We start from the raw sequence: 17,816 nt of genomic DNA, 5'->3' as shown, positions 1-17,816 counted from the left end.
CTCCTAAAACAAATTTCACATTATTTGTGATATTGCATTATACTAACATACTGTGATATTTTACACGATGCATTTAAAATGTAGTTTAAAATAAAAGTTGTATATATATACGCCAGAGAACAATAATCATTTATTGGAAAGACTGATTCAAAAAACAATTACAATGATCAACTTCTATTTAATGCTATTGTACTTAAAGTGTATCGAGTTTCTTGACACTTAAATGGAAAAAAAATGCCCTCTTCTTTTTACTGTCCACTTCTTGTACTGCCTTGTTCATCACTACCTGAACAGTGGGTCAGCTGTACAGTGACACTTTACAAAGTGGAGGTGCGGTAATTGTTATCGATTTAAAATCGGCCCGAAACATGACTTAACATTTTTTTATTAAAAATGAATATTCTATTGTAAGAGAAAGCATCGTTATGTACTGTATGGCCATATCGATTTTTTCTCCCACTCCTACTTATAATTTTGATTGCCAAATTTGGACGTGTCAAAATCAACAAACAATCGCTAATGCTAATCAGTAGCATCTACCGTATTTTTCAGACTATAATTCACACTTTTTTTCATAGTTTGGCCGGGGGTGCGACTTATACTCAGGAGCGACTTATGTGTGAAATTATTAACACATTACCGTAAAATATCAAATTATATTATTTAGCTCATTCACGTAAAAGACTAGACCAGGGGTAGGGAACCAATGGCTCTAGAGCCAGATGTGGCATCTGGCTCTCAGATAAATCTGAGCTGACATTGCTTAACACGATAAGTAATGAATAATTCCACTTGTAATCAAAGTGTTAAAAATAATAACATTCTCATGCATTTTTAATCCATCCATCCGTTTTTTACCGCACCAGTTCAAGAAGTAGGGTTAATGGTAAGAAGTTATTTATTTATTATTGGTTATTGTGGGGCTTGCCTTCCTGGGGGTTCTTCAGACCACCAAGCACCGACATGAGAGCCTGTTTCAGGGTTAAAATATTGTTTTATTTTTCAATAAGTCTCTCTTTTGCTTTCCAGCAATTGCCTTTTTCTCTTTCGTATTCGCTCGTGCTTTTGCTCCAGCTCTAACCCCGTCCCTCCTCCTGGCTGCTGCTTATAACAGAGCGACAGGTGATTAGATAACAGGGCCCAGGTGGGACGTCTACGCACCTGTCGCTGATTTCAAGGCCGATCCTGGCAACACCCTGCTTCGATGCAGGCCCACAGGCCACGCCCCCTCAACAGTTAGCTTCAGAATAACAATGTTATTACAAAGAATAAGACACCTATTGTACTCTTGAGATGTTGGTCTTACTTAAAAATGCATGTGTTTAGTTGAGTTCAGTGTTAAAAAAAATATTATATGGCTCTTACGGAAATACATTTTAAAATATTTGGCTTCTTGGCTCTCTCGGCCAAAAAGGTTCCCGACCCCTGTATAGACGTATAATTTCATGGGATTTATGGATTAGGAGTGAGAGAGAGTTTGGTAAAGGTATAGCATGTTCTATATGTTCTAGTTATTTGAATGACTCTTACCATAATATGTTAGGTTAACATAGCAGTTGCTTATTTATGCCTCATATAACCTACACTTATTCAGCCTGTTGTTTACTATTCTTTATTTATTTTAAATTGCCTTTCAAATGTCTATTCTTGCTGTTGGGTTTTATCAAATAAATTTCCCCCAAAAATGCGACCTATACTCCATTGCGACTTATATTTCCTTATCCATCCATCCATTTTCTGCCGCTTATTCCCGTTCGGGGTCGCGGGGGGCGCTGGCGCCTATCTCAGCTACAATCGGGCGGAAGGCGGTGTACACCCTGGACAAGTCGCCCCCTCATCGTAGGGCCAACACAGATAGACAGACAACATTTCCTTAATTAATTTAAAACCTCTTCTCACTCCTGCGCTTACCAAAGGCATGCGGTAAAAGTAAGCATGCACTAATTATTTTAAAACCTCTTCTCACTCCGGCACTTACCAGAGGCATGCAGTAAAAAATTGAGTGTGATGTAAGCTTGGACCTTAAATCCTACTGAATTGCTCTTAATCTCCTTCCCTTTATGCGATTTCAAATGACCGGTATTGAAATCAGCCTCCTCCATTTTGAAAATTATGACAGGGGAAGTGTCACTCGTGACGTCACAAGTTTGACCAGGGGGTAATTCTTATAAGCATGCGCTAATTATTTTGCGAATCAAGTTTGACCCGGCAGTAATTCAAGGCAGGCGCATACTATATGAGCTGCGGCAATTCAAGGAAATACTGTAGGTTTTTTTCCTTTTTTATTATGCATTTTAGCCCGGTGCAACGTATACGACTTATACGTTGAAAAATACGGTATATGGCATATCTATATATGCAAAATGCATCAAGCTAATCCATTTTGAAAAGTAGAGTCTTATGTTTAAACACCTTCTGTCAGACATGCTTGCTTTGTTGGCATGGAAAATTGCAGTACCGTCCATCTCGATTACACCCGTTACCCGGTCGTGATCTCACATGCAACAATGGTATCAAAATATTTTACGACATAATTGATTCGGTACCCATCCCTACCTGTGTTTAGCTGGTGACCAGTCCATGGTGTACCTCGACCAGTGAACTAATTCCACTGCAGCATTTAATTTTTCCAAACACTGTCAGGATTTGTAAGATATGTCTGAAACAGTGAGTCCAAATAAGATTAGACAGTCCACAATATGTTTATTGAGCTACACAGCAGACACATGACCACTACACATCGATGGTGTTCGTAGAAGCCCAACAAGAACACTTTTATTCGTCATGTATAATAAATATTTACCGTGAACCGCTTTTAGAGCTGTGAGGTTCTCAGTCCACACTTGGTAAAGTCATAGATAATGAATGCCTTCGGCTCTCCGTTGTTGAGTTGTTGGTCGTGACTTCATTTAGATTGAACGTTTGGTTGCCGAGTTGGTGTTCAAGAGTACGGAAGGCAGCTTTGCGCACTGAGCCAGACAAAAGAAAGTACATAACAGGATCCAAACAGCTGTTGAAAGCTGAGAATAACAGCATGACCTCGTTGATGTTGTCTACCAGTTGCAACTTGTCACAGGAGACTGTCGAATCCAGCTGGGTTTGAATGTAGAAGGGCCGAAAAGCATGGTAAGGAGCGAAGCATAGCGTGAACAGGAAGAGGATAAAGAAGGATTTATTGGCAGTACGTTTGTATCGTTGTGCATTCGGAAGTTCTGGCCTTTCCTGCGACACCTCTATCAATCGATAAGCAATTTTAGTGTAGAACACTATGAGCATGAGGAAGATGGACCAGAACAAAGCCACCAGCATGTAATTGAAGTGTGCCTTCCCACTGGCTTGACGCCGTTTCTTGAATTGGAAGCATTTGTCATTGTCTTCTTTGTCTTCCGCTGTAGCAATCATTGAAACCAATGCCACTATTGACATGGCCCAAATTGCCCCGCATGCCAACTTACTCCACGGCCATCTACAGTCCCCGAGTCTCATCCTCAAGTCTCTGCTCACTCTGCCCTTCTTCTGCAACCTCAAGTAGCGGTCCAGGCTTATAAGCCCAAGTAGGATGATGCTAATATACATGTTCATGTAGAATAGATTCCCTACAATCTTGCAGGCCGTATGTCCCAGGGGCCATTGGTTTCCATTAATGTGGTAGAAGATCCGGAAGGGTAGACAAGCTAGGAAGACGAGGTCTGCCACTGCGCAGTTGATGAGAAACACACGCACCGAGTTTCGCCTGGTGTGAATAAAAATGAAGACCCACAAAGCAAATAGGTTCCCGGCCAGGCCAAGGAGGAAAAACAGTGAATATATAAGAGGTAGTAGCAGACGAAGGACTGCGTCGTCAAAGGAACACTCAGTTGGGTTTGGAGTGGAAGTTTGAGTAGATGTGGCTGAGAGTAAGAACACAGAACTGTGGCTAGGAGAAGTATTGAGCGAGACTTGGGGCTGCAGAGACGAGGCAGAAGAGCTGTTCATTTTGTTCAGTGGCCGGTGTCCTCCAGATTCACCAGATTCTGCAGAGTTCAAACACAACTGTGAGATATAATAATCATTGGATTAAATCAGTTAATGCCTGAGGTCTGCAAAGTGGTGCTTGCCTTACTTACAGACAAGAACAGATTTAAAATCGGCATTCCACCTCGAGTGTGAACCAAGTGAAGATGCAGATTTCAATCAGTTTGGAGCTCAGTATGTTCATTTTGTTCCTGCCAAACGTTACAAATTATTCCCACAGTCTAAAGACATGTACTTCTACTACTAAATCACAATAATAATGTTTTGGAAGAACAGAAGTAATCATTGCAAATTGCAGCCCGGGGAACGCCGAGCTGAAGTCCAGAAACAACATCCGCACGTGTGTGTCCTTTCTTTCCAGATGTTTTAATCTCAGGTGGAGTGCAGAGGAGATAGGGCGTCCTCTGTGGAGCGCTTAGGGCGATAGGCAAACTGGTATGGGTTGAATGTGGGGGGAAGTCTGGAGACAATGTATTCCTTTACCAGCCTCTCGAAGCACTTCATTATGATGAGGGTGAGTGCCAAAGGCCGATAATCATTGAGGGAGGAGATTGTGGGGTTTTTAGGCACTGGAATGATTGTGGCCGTCTTAAAACATGATGGTACCACGTCCTGGGTCAGCGAGGAGTTGAAGATGTCTGTGACAACCCCGGCCAGCTGGTCTGCACATCCCTTAAGCACCTTACCCGGAACGTCATCAGGTCCTCCTGCTTTCCGGGGGTTCACTCTCCTCAAGGTTCTCCGGACATACGCTGTGTCCAGGTTGAGCGGCTGCTCATCAGGGCGCCGGAGTGGTGTCAAGTGCTTCATGAAACCTTGCAACGTGGTTGTGTAGGTCATTAAGGACGCTCTTGCTGTCACAGGCACGGGGACCACCAGCTTTATAGTCCGGGATGACCTGTAGACTGTGTATGCCCTGCCACATACGTCTAGTGTTTGTGGGGTTCTCGAAGAAGTCCTGCACTTTCTGACTGAGCACTTTTTGCAACCTTAATGGCACAGTTCAGGTTAGCTCTGGCTGTTTCAAGTGCTACCATGTCACCAGATTTAAAAGCCTTGTTCCGAGCCTTCAGCATTGTACGTACCTCACTGTTCATCCAGGTTTTCTCGTTGGCCCGTGTGGGGATGTTCTTGATCACTCTAACATCCTCCATGCGGACACAGACTCTGCATACTCCTCCATACATGTGTGATGATTGTCGCTGGCGGCTGCCTTGAACATGTCCCAGTCTGTGCTTTCCAAGCAGTCTTGTAATGCTTCCATTGCTCCCTCTGGCCAGGTCCTCAGCTGCTTCACTGTAGCTTGCTTTCTGATCAGCAGGGGCTTGTATGCAGGAATTAGCATCACAGATAAATGGTCTGAGGAGCCGAGGTGGGGGCGGGGTAGAGGTTTCAATGCGTGTTTAATAGTGCTGTACACCAGGGGTCACCAACGTGGGGCCCGCGGGCACCAGGTCGCCCGTAAGGACCAGATGAGTTGCACGCTGGCCTGTTCTAAAAATAGCTCAAATAGCAGCACTTACCAGTGAGCTGCCTCCATTTTTTAAATTTTATTTATTTACTAATTTACTCTCGCTTTGCTCGACATTTTTAATTCTAAGAGAGACAAAACTCAAATAGAATTTGAAAATTCAAGAAAATATTTTAAAGACTTGGTCTTCACTTGTTTAAATACATTCATAATTTTTTTTACTTTGCTTTTTATAACTTTCAGAAAGACAATTTTAGAGAAAAAATACAACCTTAAAAATGATTTTAGGATTTTTAAACACATGTACCTTTTTACCTTTTAAATTCCTTCCTCTTCTTCCCTGACGATTTAAATCAATGTTCAAGTACATTTCTTTTTTTTAATTGTAAAAAATAATAAATACATTTTCATTTAATTCTGCATTTTAGGTTCTGTTTTTTCGACGAAGAATATTTGTGAAATATTTCTTCAAACTTATTATGATTAAAATTCAAAAAAATATTCTGGCAAATCTAAGAAATCTGTAGAATCAAATTTAAATCTTATTTCAAAGTCTTTTAAATTTATTTTAAAATTTTTGTTCTGGAAAATCTAGAAGAAATAATGATTTGTCTAGCTTGGTCCAATTTGTTATATATTCTAACAAAGCGCAGATTGGATTTTAACATATTTAAAACATGTCATCAAAAATATATATATTTATTGTGAGAAATCATTAAGATGATCAATGTTTCCACAAAGATAAATATCATTAATTATTAACAATAACAGAGTTGAAGGTAAATTGACCCAATTGGCTATTTCTGGCAATTTAAGTGTGTATCAAACTGGTAGCCCTTCGCATTAATCAGTACCCAAGAAGTAGCTCTTGGTTTCAAAAAGCTTGGTGACCCCCGGGCTTCACGGTGGAAGAGGGGTTAGTGCGTCTGCCTCACAATACAAAGGTCCTGGGTTCAAATCCAGGCTCGGGATCTTTCTGTGTGGAGTTTGCATGTTCTCTCCGTGAATGTGTGGGTTCCCTCCGGGTACTCCAGCTTCCTCCCACTTCCAAAGACATACACCTGGGTATAGGTTGATTGGCAACACAAAATTGGCCCTAGTGTGTGAATGTGAGTGTGAATGTTGTCTGTCTATCTGTGTTGGCCCTGCGATGAGGTAGTGACTTGTCCAGGGTGTACCCCGCCTTCTGCCGGATTGTAGCTGAGATAGGCGCCAGCGCCCCCCGCGACCCCAAAAGGGAATAAGCGGTAGAAAATGGATGGATGGATGGATGGTGACCCCCGCTGTACACCATGTCCAGCGTGCTTCCACCCTTGGTTGCAAAATTCACATATCGATGGAAATTGGGGAACACAGTTTTCATGTTAGCTTGATTAAAGTCCCCTTGCCATGATGAAAACTCCCTCTGGATGTGTAGATTGCAGTACAAAGCATTTAAAGCTTCTTTGGTTTTAGCACTGGGAGGAATGTACACTGCTGTGAAGATCATAGCACTGAATGGCCTGCATTTTATCGTTAATATTTCTACATCGGGAGAGCAGTGATATGAGACTATCTTCCCATTGTTGCAGCAGTTGTTGTTGATGTATATGCAAACACCACCGCCTCGGGATTTACCAGTGAGTGCTGCTCCTGTCCGACTGAAACATAGTTAGCCCCTTGATGCTAACCGCCTCGTCCGGAACGGATGGTTTTAGCCACTTTTCTGTGAGAAATATGACGCTGCAGTCCCTCATACTACTTCTTCCATATAAATCCAGCTTCAGGTGGTTTACTTCTCGAGCAGCCCAATAAATAGCGCCAGAAAAAAACCTACTTTGACAATACGACTCCCAAGTTCTCATTTGACACAGTCACATACCAGGGCGTTATTGCTAGAATTTTCAACCAAATTATTACTATTTCTACTGTTAAAGCCTACATTTTGGGAACTTAATTATTTCTAATCCAGATCAAACTGATCATTTTAAAGTTATATTATTAGTGTTCAAACGTCTTAAAACCCTTGCGACTTCTTATCTGGATGCCTATGACACGAAGCTAAGATTTTTGTTCAGATAATTGAACATACATTGATTGACCTGCATTTATTGTTTTCGTCCAAAATGTTTCCAAGTGGCCTCCACATCTTTCAATTTTTCTGTATGTGGACCTGACTGGAAAATGTTTGTGGTCACCTTTGGTCTCGGTTGAGCGTAAGAGTTCACCCAACTGTACTTGGTGTGGATTACATGTGATAAAATATACCAGCAGCACAAGACTAGCTACATAATCATTAGTTTTGTATTAAAGGAACACTTACCATCAATGTTTTGCATACACTGGGAAATACCAGAGCTGCGTGCGAGCCTTGTTGTCCAGTGTGCTTTCCTTCATCAAGCCTTAAAAAAAGAAAAAGTGTGTTGAACGAGGACTCTTAAACGTTTATTATGTGTTGCTGTGTGGACCTTTCACTTCAATCAGTCAGTGTCCCAGTGAGTTCTCTTCTTGTCGCACTTGTAATGAGTCCGTTTTGTTCCCTTTTGTCACTTTGACCGAAGCCCCTCCTCTATTCTCTCTCTCATTCTCTCTCTGCCCCCCCTAACTGGTAACGACCGGTGTAAAATATGTCTAAGTGGCATCATTTCCTCTTTATATAAAGCTGACAGTCTGCACATAAAATATTTAAACTGTTTGATTTCAAATACATTGTATATATTTACTTCAGACACGTTACAAAAAAAAGAAACCCAAAACAATGAGCACTAAGAGAAAATAGTCCAAAAAAACAAAAACATTGTTATGTTTCGAACATGTTTACAGTTTCACATTCTGACTTGTCCTAAAAGGAGTAGGAAGAAGCAGAGTTTATTTAATCTTACCCCTTTCATGTCGGAAAATATTTTCAAACACAATTGTTCACTTCCTTTTGTGATCCTAAACACAACAACAATGAATGGATAAATACATAAATATAAATACAGTTCCTATGAATAGGTAGTTAATTTACTTAAAGGCCTACTGAAATGAGATGTTCTTATTTAAACGGGGATAGCAGGTCCATTCTATGTGTCATACAATATATGTATGTGTGTGTGTGTGTGTGTGTGTATGTATACTGTGTATATATACATATATATATATATATATATATATGTGTGTGTGTGTATGTATATATGTGTGTGTATGTATATATGTATGTATGTATATGTGTATATATATGTATGTATATATATGTATATATACATATATAATGTATATATGTATGAATATATATATATGTATGTATATATATATGTATATGTATACATACATATGTATGTATATATATATGTATACAGTGGGGCAAAAAAGTATTTAGTCAGCCAGCGATTGTGCAAGTTCTCACACTTAAAATGATGACAGAGGTCTGTAATTTTCATCATAGGTACACTTCAACTGTGAGAGACAGAATGTGAAAAAAAAATCCAGGAATTCACATTGTAGGAATTTTAAATAATTTATTTGTAAATTATGGTGGAAAATAGGTATTTGGTCAACCATTCAAAGGTCTCACTGATGGAAGGAGGTTTTGGCTCAAAATCTCACGATACATGGCCCCATTCATTCTTTCCTTAACACGGATCAATCGTCCTGTCTCCTTAGCAGAAAAACAGCCCCAAAGCATGATGTTTCCACCCCCATGCTTCACAGTAGGTATGGTGTTCTTGGGATGCAACTCAGTATTCTTCTTCCTCCAAACACGACAAGTTGAGTTTATACCAAAATGGATACATGGATGATACAGCAGAGGATTGGGAGAATGTCATGTGGTCAGATGAAACCAAAATTTTACTTTTTGGTATATCTTAACTTACAAAGATATCCTAAATTAATATTTGTATATATGGAAACTAAAGTATATTTCTCCGAGAACAAATATTATTCAACTAAGCATCCACGAGATAATCTCTTGAAACACAATATTCTATGGGGGGGAAACCAAACAATTGCATTTGAATAGTTTTCTCGGGCTTCACAGTGGAAGAGGGGTTAGTGCGTCTGCCTCACAATACGAAGGTCCTGCAGTCCTGGGTTCAATCCCAGGCTCGGGATCTTTCTGTGTGGAGTTTGCATGTTCTCCCCATGAATGCGTGGGTTCCCTCCTGGTACTCCGGCTTCCTCCCACCTCCAAAGACATGCACCTGGGGATAGGCCCCTCCCACCTCCAAAGACATGCACCTGGGGATAGGCCCCTCCCACCTCCAAATACATGCACCTGGGGATAGGTTGATTGGCAACACTAAATGGTCCCTAGTGTGTGAATGTGAGTCTGAGTGTTGTCTGTCTATCTGTGTTGGCCCTGTGATGAGATGGCGACTTATCCAGGGTGTACCCCGCCTTCCGCCCGATTATATGTGAGATAGGCGCCAGCGCCCCCCGCCAGCCCAAAAGGGAATAAGCGGTAAAAAATGGATGGATGGATAGTTTTTTTTCTCAATTTAAACTAGAATTTAAAAAAATAGCATTACTCATCCTACGACGTCTTCAGTAATGCGGACGTTGTACCGATCCGTTGTGGTGAAGAAGGAGCTGAGCCGGAAGGCAAAGCTCTCAATTTACCGTTCGATCTACGTTCCCATCCTCACCTATGGTCATGAGCTTTGGGTTATGACCGAAAGGATAAGATCACGGGTACAAGCGGCCGAAATGGCGGGTCTCTCCCTTAGAGATAGGGTGAGAAGCTCTGCCATCCGGGAGGAACTCAAAGTAAAGCCGCTGCTCCTCCACATGGAGAGGAGCCAGATGAGGTGGTTCGGGCATCTGGTCAGGATGCCACCCGAACGCCTCCCGAGGGAGGTGTTTAGGGCACGTCCAACCGGTAGGAGGCCACGGCTGGCCTGGGAACGCCTCGGGGTCCCCCGGGAAGAGCTAGACGAAGTGGCTGGGGAGAGGGAAGTCTGGGCTTCCCTGCTTAGGCTGCTGCCCCCGCGACCCGACCTCGGATAAGCGGAAGAAGATGGATGGATGGATACTCATCCTAAAATATAAAATCTTGGCAAGTGTCAAATACCGTATTTTTCGGGATATTAGTCGCAGTTTTTTTATAGTTTGGCCAGGTGTGCGACTTATACTGTCACGTGCGGGTCGCATTTTAATGCGGGATTGTTCCTCCAACGCAAACATAGACACTCCGGACAACAACGTAAAGGTAAGAATGATTTAATAACAAAACACTGGTACAAAAACAGACGAAAAGAAATGTGTGGCGAAAGCACAGAAGTTAATGCAAACACTAGCACAGGATCAGGTAACAAGACATCTAGTAATTACCAACGAAACAGTTGCATACCGCAAACAAGGGACCAAGACCGACTGACGGGACAAGGCAGGCTTAAATAAGGAAGTAATTAACAAAAACAGGTGTGCGTCTGCAACCCGCAGCAGGTGAAATTAATATGTTACCATGGTGACCAAACTGACTCACAAAAGGTACACAAACAACAAAGGGAGTCCAAACTAACAGAAAATAACTCAACTAAACATGATCCAGACTACGGATCATGACTTATACTCAGGAGCGTCTTATGTGTGAGATTATTAACACATTACCGTAAAATATCAAATACAATTATTTAGCTCATTCACGTAAGGGACTAGACGTATAAGATTTCATGGGATTTATGGATTAGGAGTGAGAGATAGTTTGGTAAAGGTATAGCATGTTCTATATGTTATAGTTATTTGAATGACTCTTACCATAATATGTTAGGTTAACATAGCAGTTTGTTATTTATGCCTCATATAACCTACACTTATTCAGCCTGTTGTTCACTATTCTTTATTTATTTTAAATTGCCTTTCAAATGTCTATTCTTGCTGTTGGATTTTATCAAATATATTTCCCCCCAAAAATGCGATTTATACTCCAGAGCGACTTATATATGTTTTTTCCCTTCTTTATCATGCATTTTCGGCAGGTGCGACTTATACTATGACAAATACGGTAATCTACAGTGCAATTAATCCTGCGTCTCGTATGTGTTTGTCCATATGTAGCCTCACTGTGTGCTGCTGGCCTCCAAGGAGAACTCTGCTCCCGTCAAGCTGGGAGGCTTTGGAGTAGCGATCCAGCTTGGAGAGTCAGGCCTGGTTGCCGGAGGTATATCGACATTGTAAACTAAGCACCCACCTGCGTGCTGTCTTCCTTCATTGGCCTGTCACTCGCACAAATGCTTCTCGGAGCTCATATCAAGTTCCCTTTTTCAGGTCGTGTCGGCACTCCCCACTTCATGGCTCCAGAAGTTGTCAAGCGAGAGCCATATGGCAAACCGGTGGACGTGTGGGGATGCGGGGTTATCCTCTTCATCCTTCTGTCGGGCTGCCTGCCTTTCTACGGCACGAAAGATCGACTGTTTGAGGCCATCATTAAGGGCAAATACAAGGTAGGTATTTTATGCGGGCCCCTGATATCCTGATTGGACTCCGTCAAGTAAGTTAATTTGTCATTGAGAGCATGACTGTGAGAGTAGAGCACGCTGACAATTGATGGTGGTGTTTATTTTCTCTGCATGACTAATCTGCAGCAGATGCAGTCACAGCAGGAAGTCTATTTTGTTCTGAGGAGCCAGGCTGTGACACCGTACCCCCTTTTCATTGTCACAATTCTCATTGGTTTCCAAACTTCCACCACTTCATTATTCTCCAGTGGCCACCAACAGAAACAGTCAGAAGTTAACACACACTCATGATGGGAATAAATGCTATTTTTAATCCCTTAATGTTTTTATTTTATTGCGTATTTTGTCTTTTGTGACTATGGCACAATTACATAATGGGCATCTTCATTAATTTTCCCCCCCAAAAAAATTTGGTGCACATGTTAGAATCTACAAACCCCGTTTCCGTATGAGTTGGGAAATTGTGTTAGATGTAAATATAAACAGAATACAAGGATTTGCAAATCCTTTTCAACCCACATTCAATTTAATGCACTACAGAGACAAGATATTTGATGTTCAAACTCATAAACTTTTTTTTTTTTTGCAAATAATAATTAACTTAGAATTTCATGGCTGCAACACGTGCCAAAGTAGTTGGGAAAGGGCATGTTCACCACTGTGTTAAATCACCTTTTCTTTTAACAACACTCAATAAACGTTTGGGAACTGAGGAAACTAATTGTTGAAGCTTTGAAAGTGGAATTCTTTCCCATTCTTGTTTTATGTAGAGCTTCAGTCCTTCAACAGTCCGGGGTCTCCGCTGTCGTATTTTACGCTTCATAATGAGCCACATATTTTCCATGGGAGACGGGTCTGGACTGCAGGTGGGCCAGGAAAGTACCCGCACTCTTTTTTTTACGAAGCTACGCTGTTGTAACACGTGCTGAATGTGGCTTGGCATTGTCTTGTTGAAATAAGCAGGGGCGTCCATGAAAAAGACGGCGCTTAGATGGCAGCATACCGTATTTCCTTGAATAGCTGCCGGGCATGTAATATGCGCCTGCCTTGAATTACTTCCTGGTCAAACTCGCTCCCCAAATTTATTAGCGCATGCTTACTTTTACCGCCGGGTTTAAAGTCGTGACGTCACGAGTGACGCTTTACCTGTCGTCATTTCCAAAATGGCGGAGGAGGTTTTTTTTGCTTTTACTATGTGTAAACGGGCGGTTTAGCTCGGTTGCTAGAGTGGCCGTGCCAGCAACTTGAGGGTTGCAGGTTCGATTCCCGCTTCTGCCAACCTAGTCACTGCCGTTGTGTCCTTGGGCAAGACACTTTACCCACCTGCTTCCAGTGCCACCCACACTGGTTTGAATGTAACTTAGATATTGGGTTTCACTATGTAAAGCGCTTTGAGTCACTTGAGAAAAAGCGCTATATAAATATAATTCACTTCACTAAACCAGGGGTCTTGTTCCACAGCCATACAGATCACGCTGATGGTTGTGATATAAAACAACTTGTCTTTAACACTCTTACTAATATGCGCCACACTCTGTGAACCCACACCAAACACATTTCTGGAGAACATCTGCTCTGTAACCCATTATAAACACAACATAAGAATTACTCAGAATTCCAATGCATCCATGACTCTTGGCTATATTATACACGCCGCTAGCACCAAACCCCGTCCCCCACCTCCCCCTCTCCGTGCGCCAGTTGGGGGCGCGTGTATAATATATCCAAGAGTCATTGATGCATTGGAATTCTGGGTAATTCTTATGTTGCGTTTATAATGCGTTAGAGAGCCAATGTTTTCCAGAAATGTGTTTGGTGTGGGTTCACAGAGTGTGGCGCATATTAGTAGGAGTGTTAAAGTTGTTTATATCACAACCATCAGTGTAAAAGGTATGGCTGTAGACCAGGTATGCATTGCAATCTCGTATGAGAAGCAGCGTAATGCATGCATCCGACCGGCACCCAGATAGCATGGTGTAAAAAGTGGGCACGATGACATGTTGTAGAGCGGTCGTCCCCAATCACCGGGCTGTGGCCGCAGAATAATTTATTTTTATTTTTATTTTTTATATGACATCTAATTTTTTACTGCATGCCATTGATATAGATAGATAGATAGTACTTTATTGATTCCTTCAGGAGAGTTCCTTCAGGAAAATTAAAATTCCAGCAGCAGTGTACAGAGTTGAGATCAATTTTAAAAAAAAGTAAAAAGTAAATAATGGGGGTTTAAATGGAAACAAAATAGAGAAATATTACAAAAAGAATAAAAACAATGGGAATAACAATATAACAGTAAAATAAGAATATAACAAGACAAAGTAGGCAGTAGTGACCATGTTATGAAAACGTATTGCACTGTTATTGTTTTGCATCCCCTGTCATCCTAGTACCCCCCCGCCCCAGAGAGGAGTTGTACAGTCTAATGGCGTGTGGGACAAAGGAGTTTTTGAGTCTATTAGTCCTGCACTTGGGATGAAGCAGTGTAGAACTGAACAGGCTCCTCTGGTTACTGATGACACTATGCAGAGGGTGACTGGCATCATCCAGGATGCTCACTAGTTTGTCAACAGTCCTCTTCTCTGCCACCGTCACCAGTGAGTCCAGTTTCATTCCCATTGTAGAACCGGCCCGCCTGATCAGTTTCTCAAGTCTGGAGCTGTCCTTCTTAGATGTACTGCCCCCCCAGCACACCACCATGTAGAACAGAACACTGGCAACCACAGACTGGTAGTACATCCACAGGAGTTTTCTACAAATGTTGAAGGAGTGCAGTCTCCTGAGGAAGTACAGCCTGCTCTGTCCTTTCTTGTACTGGTGGTCCGTGTTAACAGTCCAGTCCAGCTTATTGTCCACCCAAACCCCGAGGTACTTGAATGAGTCCACGGTCTGTACCTCAACTCCCTCGATCACAATAGGTTGTGACCGTGGACTCGACCTCCCAAAGTCAGTGACCAGCTCCTGGTCATTGATATGCGCAGAGGTGAGAAGAGGTTTTAAAATAATTAGCGCCTGCTTACTTTTACCGCATGCCTTGGCTAAGCGAAGGAGTGAGAAGAGGTTTTAATTTAATGAGCGCCCCGGCGGATATTCAAGGAAATACGGTATGTTGTTCCAAAACCTGTATGTACCTTTCAGCATTAATGGTGCCTTCACAGATGTGTAAGTTACCCATGCCTTGGGCACTAATGCACCCCCATATAGATGTTGAAATCCCTAAATTTCTTGCAATTGCACTTTGAGAAACGTTGTTCTTAAACTGTTTGACTATTTGCTCACGCAGTTGTGGACAAAGGGGTGTACCTTGCCCCATCCTTTCTTGTGAAAGACTGAGCATTTTTTGGGAAGCTGCTTTTATAGCCAATCATGGCACCCACCTGTTCCCAATTAGCCTGCACACCTGTGGGATGTTCCAAATAAGTGTTTAATGAGCATCCCTCAACTTTATCAGTATTTATTGCCACCTTTCCCAACTTCTTTATCACGTGTTGCTGGCATCAAATTCTAAAGTTAATGATTATTTGCACAAAAAAGAAATGTTTATGAGTTTGAACATCAAATATGTTGTCTTTGTAGCATATTCAACTGAATATGAGTTGAAAAGGATTTGCAAATCATTGTATTCTGTTTATATTTACATCTAACACAATTTCCCAACTCATATGGAAACGGGGTTTGTACATTTAATGAAAACGATCTAATAAACTGCAGTTTATAGTTCTTAAGTAATCACTCTCCATTCTGCTTCTCGGTACGTGTGAACAGATGAACCCACGTCAATGGGCCCACATCTCGGAGAGCGCCAAAGACCTGGTGAGGCGTATGTTAATGCTCGACCCCGCAGAGAGGATCACTGTTTACGAGGCGCTCAACCATCCTTGGCTGAAGGCAAGATTGCACACTCGGCGACGCGGTTATTTATCGGCTGCATGCGCTAAAGTGGTCTGTTTTGCTGTAGGAAAGGGACAGGTACGCCTACAAGATCCACCTTCCTGAAACAGTGGAACAGCTGAGAAAATTCAATGCCAGGAGGAAGCTGAAGGTAAGCAACTTATCGAGAGTAGCCATCTTTGTAAAGGATGTTGAATTTGATAAGTGTGGATGTGTCCTGTCATCCTCACTATTTGCTGTCTCTAATCACCGTGTGCCAGGGTGCAGTGCTGGCTGCTGTATCAAGTCACAAGTTTAACTCTTACTATGGAGACCCTCCTGAGGAGCTACATGACTTTTCAGAAGACCCAACCTCTTCAGGTGAATGTCATGACACTGATTTGGAGCTTTTTTACAGCACATAGATTTGAATAGCCCAATGCATTGTGTTGAAGGAATATTTGAGAGACAAGAAGACACATGTCTAACTAAGTACCAGCAGTGGAAAAACAAGTTGACTTTAAAGGGGAACTTTACCACCAGACCTATGCAAGCGTCAATATATGCCTTGATGTTGCAGAAAAAAGACCATCTATTTTTTTAACCGATTTCCGAACTCTAAATGGGTGAATTTTGGCGAATTAAACGCCTTTCTGTTTATCTCGCTGGAGGGGATGACGTCAAAATGTGACGTCGCCGAGGTAACACACCCACCATTTTCATTTTCAACACATTACAAACACCGGGTCTCAGCTCTGTTATTTTCCGTTTTTTTGACTATTTTTTGGAACCTTGGAGACATCATGCCTCGTCGGTGTGTTGTCGGAGGGTGTAACAACACTAACAGGGAGGGATTCAAGTTGCACCACTGGCCCCAAGATGCGAAAGTGTCTTCCGCCAGACCCCCATTGAATGTGCCGGAGTGTCTCCACATTTTACCGGCGATGCTAAGACAGACATGGCACAGAGATGTATGGATAACCTGCAGATGCATTTGCAACTATAGTCAACAAAATCACAAAGGTGAGTTTTGTTGATGTTGACTGCCAGCTAATCGATGCTAACATGCTACGCTAATCGATGCTAACATGCTATTTACCGGCGGTGCTAAAGCAGACATGGCACAGAGATGTATGGATAACCTGTAGATGCATTTGCAACTATATTACGTTTCCTTCCACCCACATTTAATGCGAAACAAACACTTACCAATCGACGGATTTAAGTTGCTCCAGTGTCAAAAGATGCGAAAGTCCTGATCGTTTGGTCCGCACATTTTACCGGCGATGCTAACGCAGCTATTCGGCCATGCTATGGCTATGAATAGCGTCAACAGCTATTCGCTCAATAGCTTCAGTTTCTTCTTCAATATTTTCATACTCCAACCATCTCTTTCAATACATGCCTAATCTGTTGAATCGCTTAAGTTGCTGAAATCCGAGTTTGAATCCGAGCTAATGTCACTATATCTTGCTGTGGTATTCGCCGTTGTTTGTTTACATTGGCAGCACAGTGTGACGTCACAGGGAAATGGCCAGTGTCTTCGCAGAGAGCGAAAATAAGGCACTTTAAAGCTTTATTTAGGGATATTCCGAGACCGGTAAAATTTTGAAAAAAACTTAAAAAAATACAACAAGCCACTGGGAACTGATTTTTATTGTTTTTAACCCTTTTGAAATTGTGATAATGTTCCCATTTAAATGCTTATTTTTCGTTGTATCCATTAAACCTGGGGTCACCAACCTTTTTGAAAGCAAGAGCTACTTCTTGGGTGCTGATTAATGTGAAGGGCTACCAGTTTGATACACACTTAAATAAATTGCCAGAAATAGCCAATTTGTCCAATTTACCTTTAATAAATAAATACATATATAGAAAAAATGGTTATATTTGTCTGTCATTCCGTCGTATATTTTTTTCCTTTTACGGAAGGTTTTTTGTAGAGAATAAATGAAGAAAATCACACTTAATCGAACGGTTTAAAAGAGGAGTAAACACAAAAAAAATGAAAATAAAATTTTGAACCATAGTTTATCTTCAAT

The 17,816-nt window shown here is 41.7% G+C and overlaps 2 protein-coding genes across 20 annotated transcripts in view; one reads left to right on the top strand and one right to left on the bottom strand.

The window, feature by feature from the left end:
* The window catches only part of LOC133544455 (peripheral plasma membrane protein CASK-like), a 103,859-nt gene that overhangs the window by 32,318 nt on the left and 53,725 nt on the right, over window positions 1–17,816 (top strand). For all 17 annotated transcript variants that reach the window (XM_061889788.1, XM_061889787.1, XM_061889784.1 and 14 more), the window contains exons 6-10: window positions 11,504–11,606; window positions 11,714–11,889; window positions 15,670–15,792; window positions 15,863–15,946; window positions 16,056–16,155. In XM_061889788.1, coding sequence (XP_061745772.1) covers window positions 11,504–11,606; window positions 11,714–11,889; window positions 15,670–15,792; window positions 15,863–15,946; window positions 16,056–16,155 — 586 coding nt within the window. The remainder of the gene's footprint in view (window positions 1–11,503; window positions 11,607–11,713; window positions 11,890–15,669; window positions 15,793–15,862; window positions 15,947–16,055; window positions 16,156–17,816) is intronic.
* LOC133544232 (probable G-protein coupled receptor 34) lies at window positions 2,679–8,012 on the bottom strand. 3 transcript variants are annotated; one of them, XM_061889382.1, is made up of 4 exons: window positions 7,933–7,975; window positions 7,788–7,866; window positions 4,107–4,205; window positions 2,679–4,013 (listed from the first exon to the last, which is right to left on the bottom strand). In XM_061889382.1, exon 4 carries the CDS (start codon window positions 3,973–3,975, stop codon window positions 2,833–2,835), a length of 1,143 nt encoding a protein of 380 aa, XP_061745366.1. In that variant the 5' UTR covers window positions 3,976–4,013; window positions 4,107–4,205; window positions 7,788–7,866; window positions 7,933–7,975; the 3' UTR covers window positions 2,679–2,832. The 3 variants fall into 3 exon arrangements, with proteins under 3 accessions (XP_061745366.1, XP_061745365.1, XP_061745364.1); XM_061889381.1 differs by lacking the exon at window positions 4,107–4,205 and having other exon boundaries at window positions 7,933–8,012; XM_061889380.1 differs by lacking the exon at window positions 4,107–4,205 and having other exon boundaries at window positions 7,788–8,001.

Source organism: Nerophis ophidion, linkage group LG27 (genome assembly GCF_033978795.1).
Source record: "Nerophis ophidion isolate RoL-2023_Sa linkage group LG27, RoL_Noph_v1.0, whole genome shotgun sequence".
Classification (NCBI taxonomy): Eukaryota; Metazoa; Chordata; class Actinopteri; order Syngnathiformes; family Syngnathidae; genus Nerophis; species Nerophis ophidion.
The sequence above is the reverse complement of the archived record's forward strand: the minus strand, read 5'-3'. Positions and strand labels throughout refer to the sequence as shown.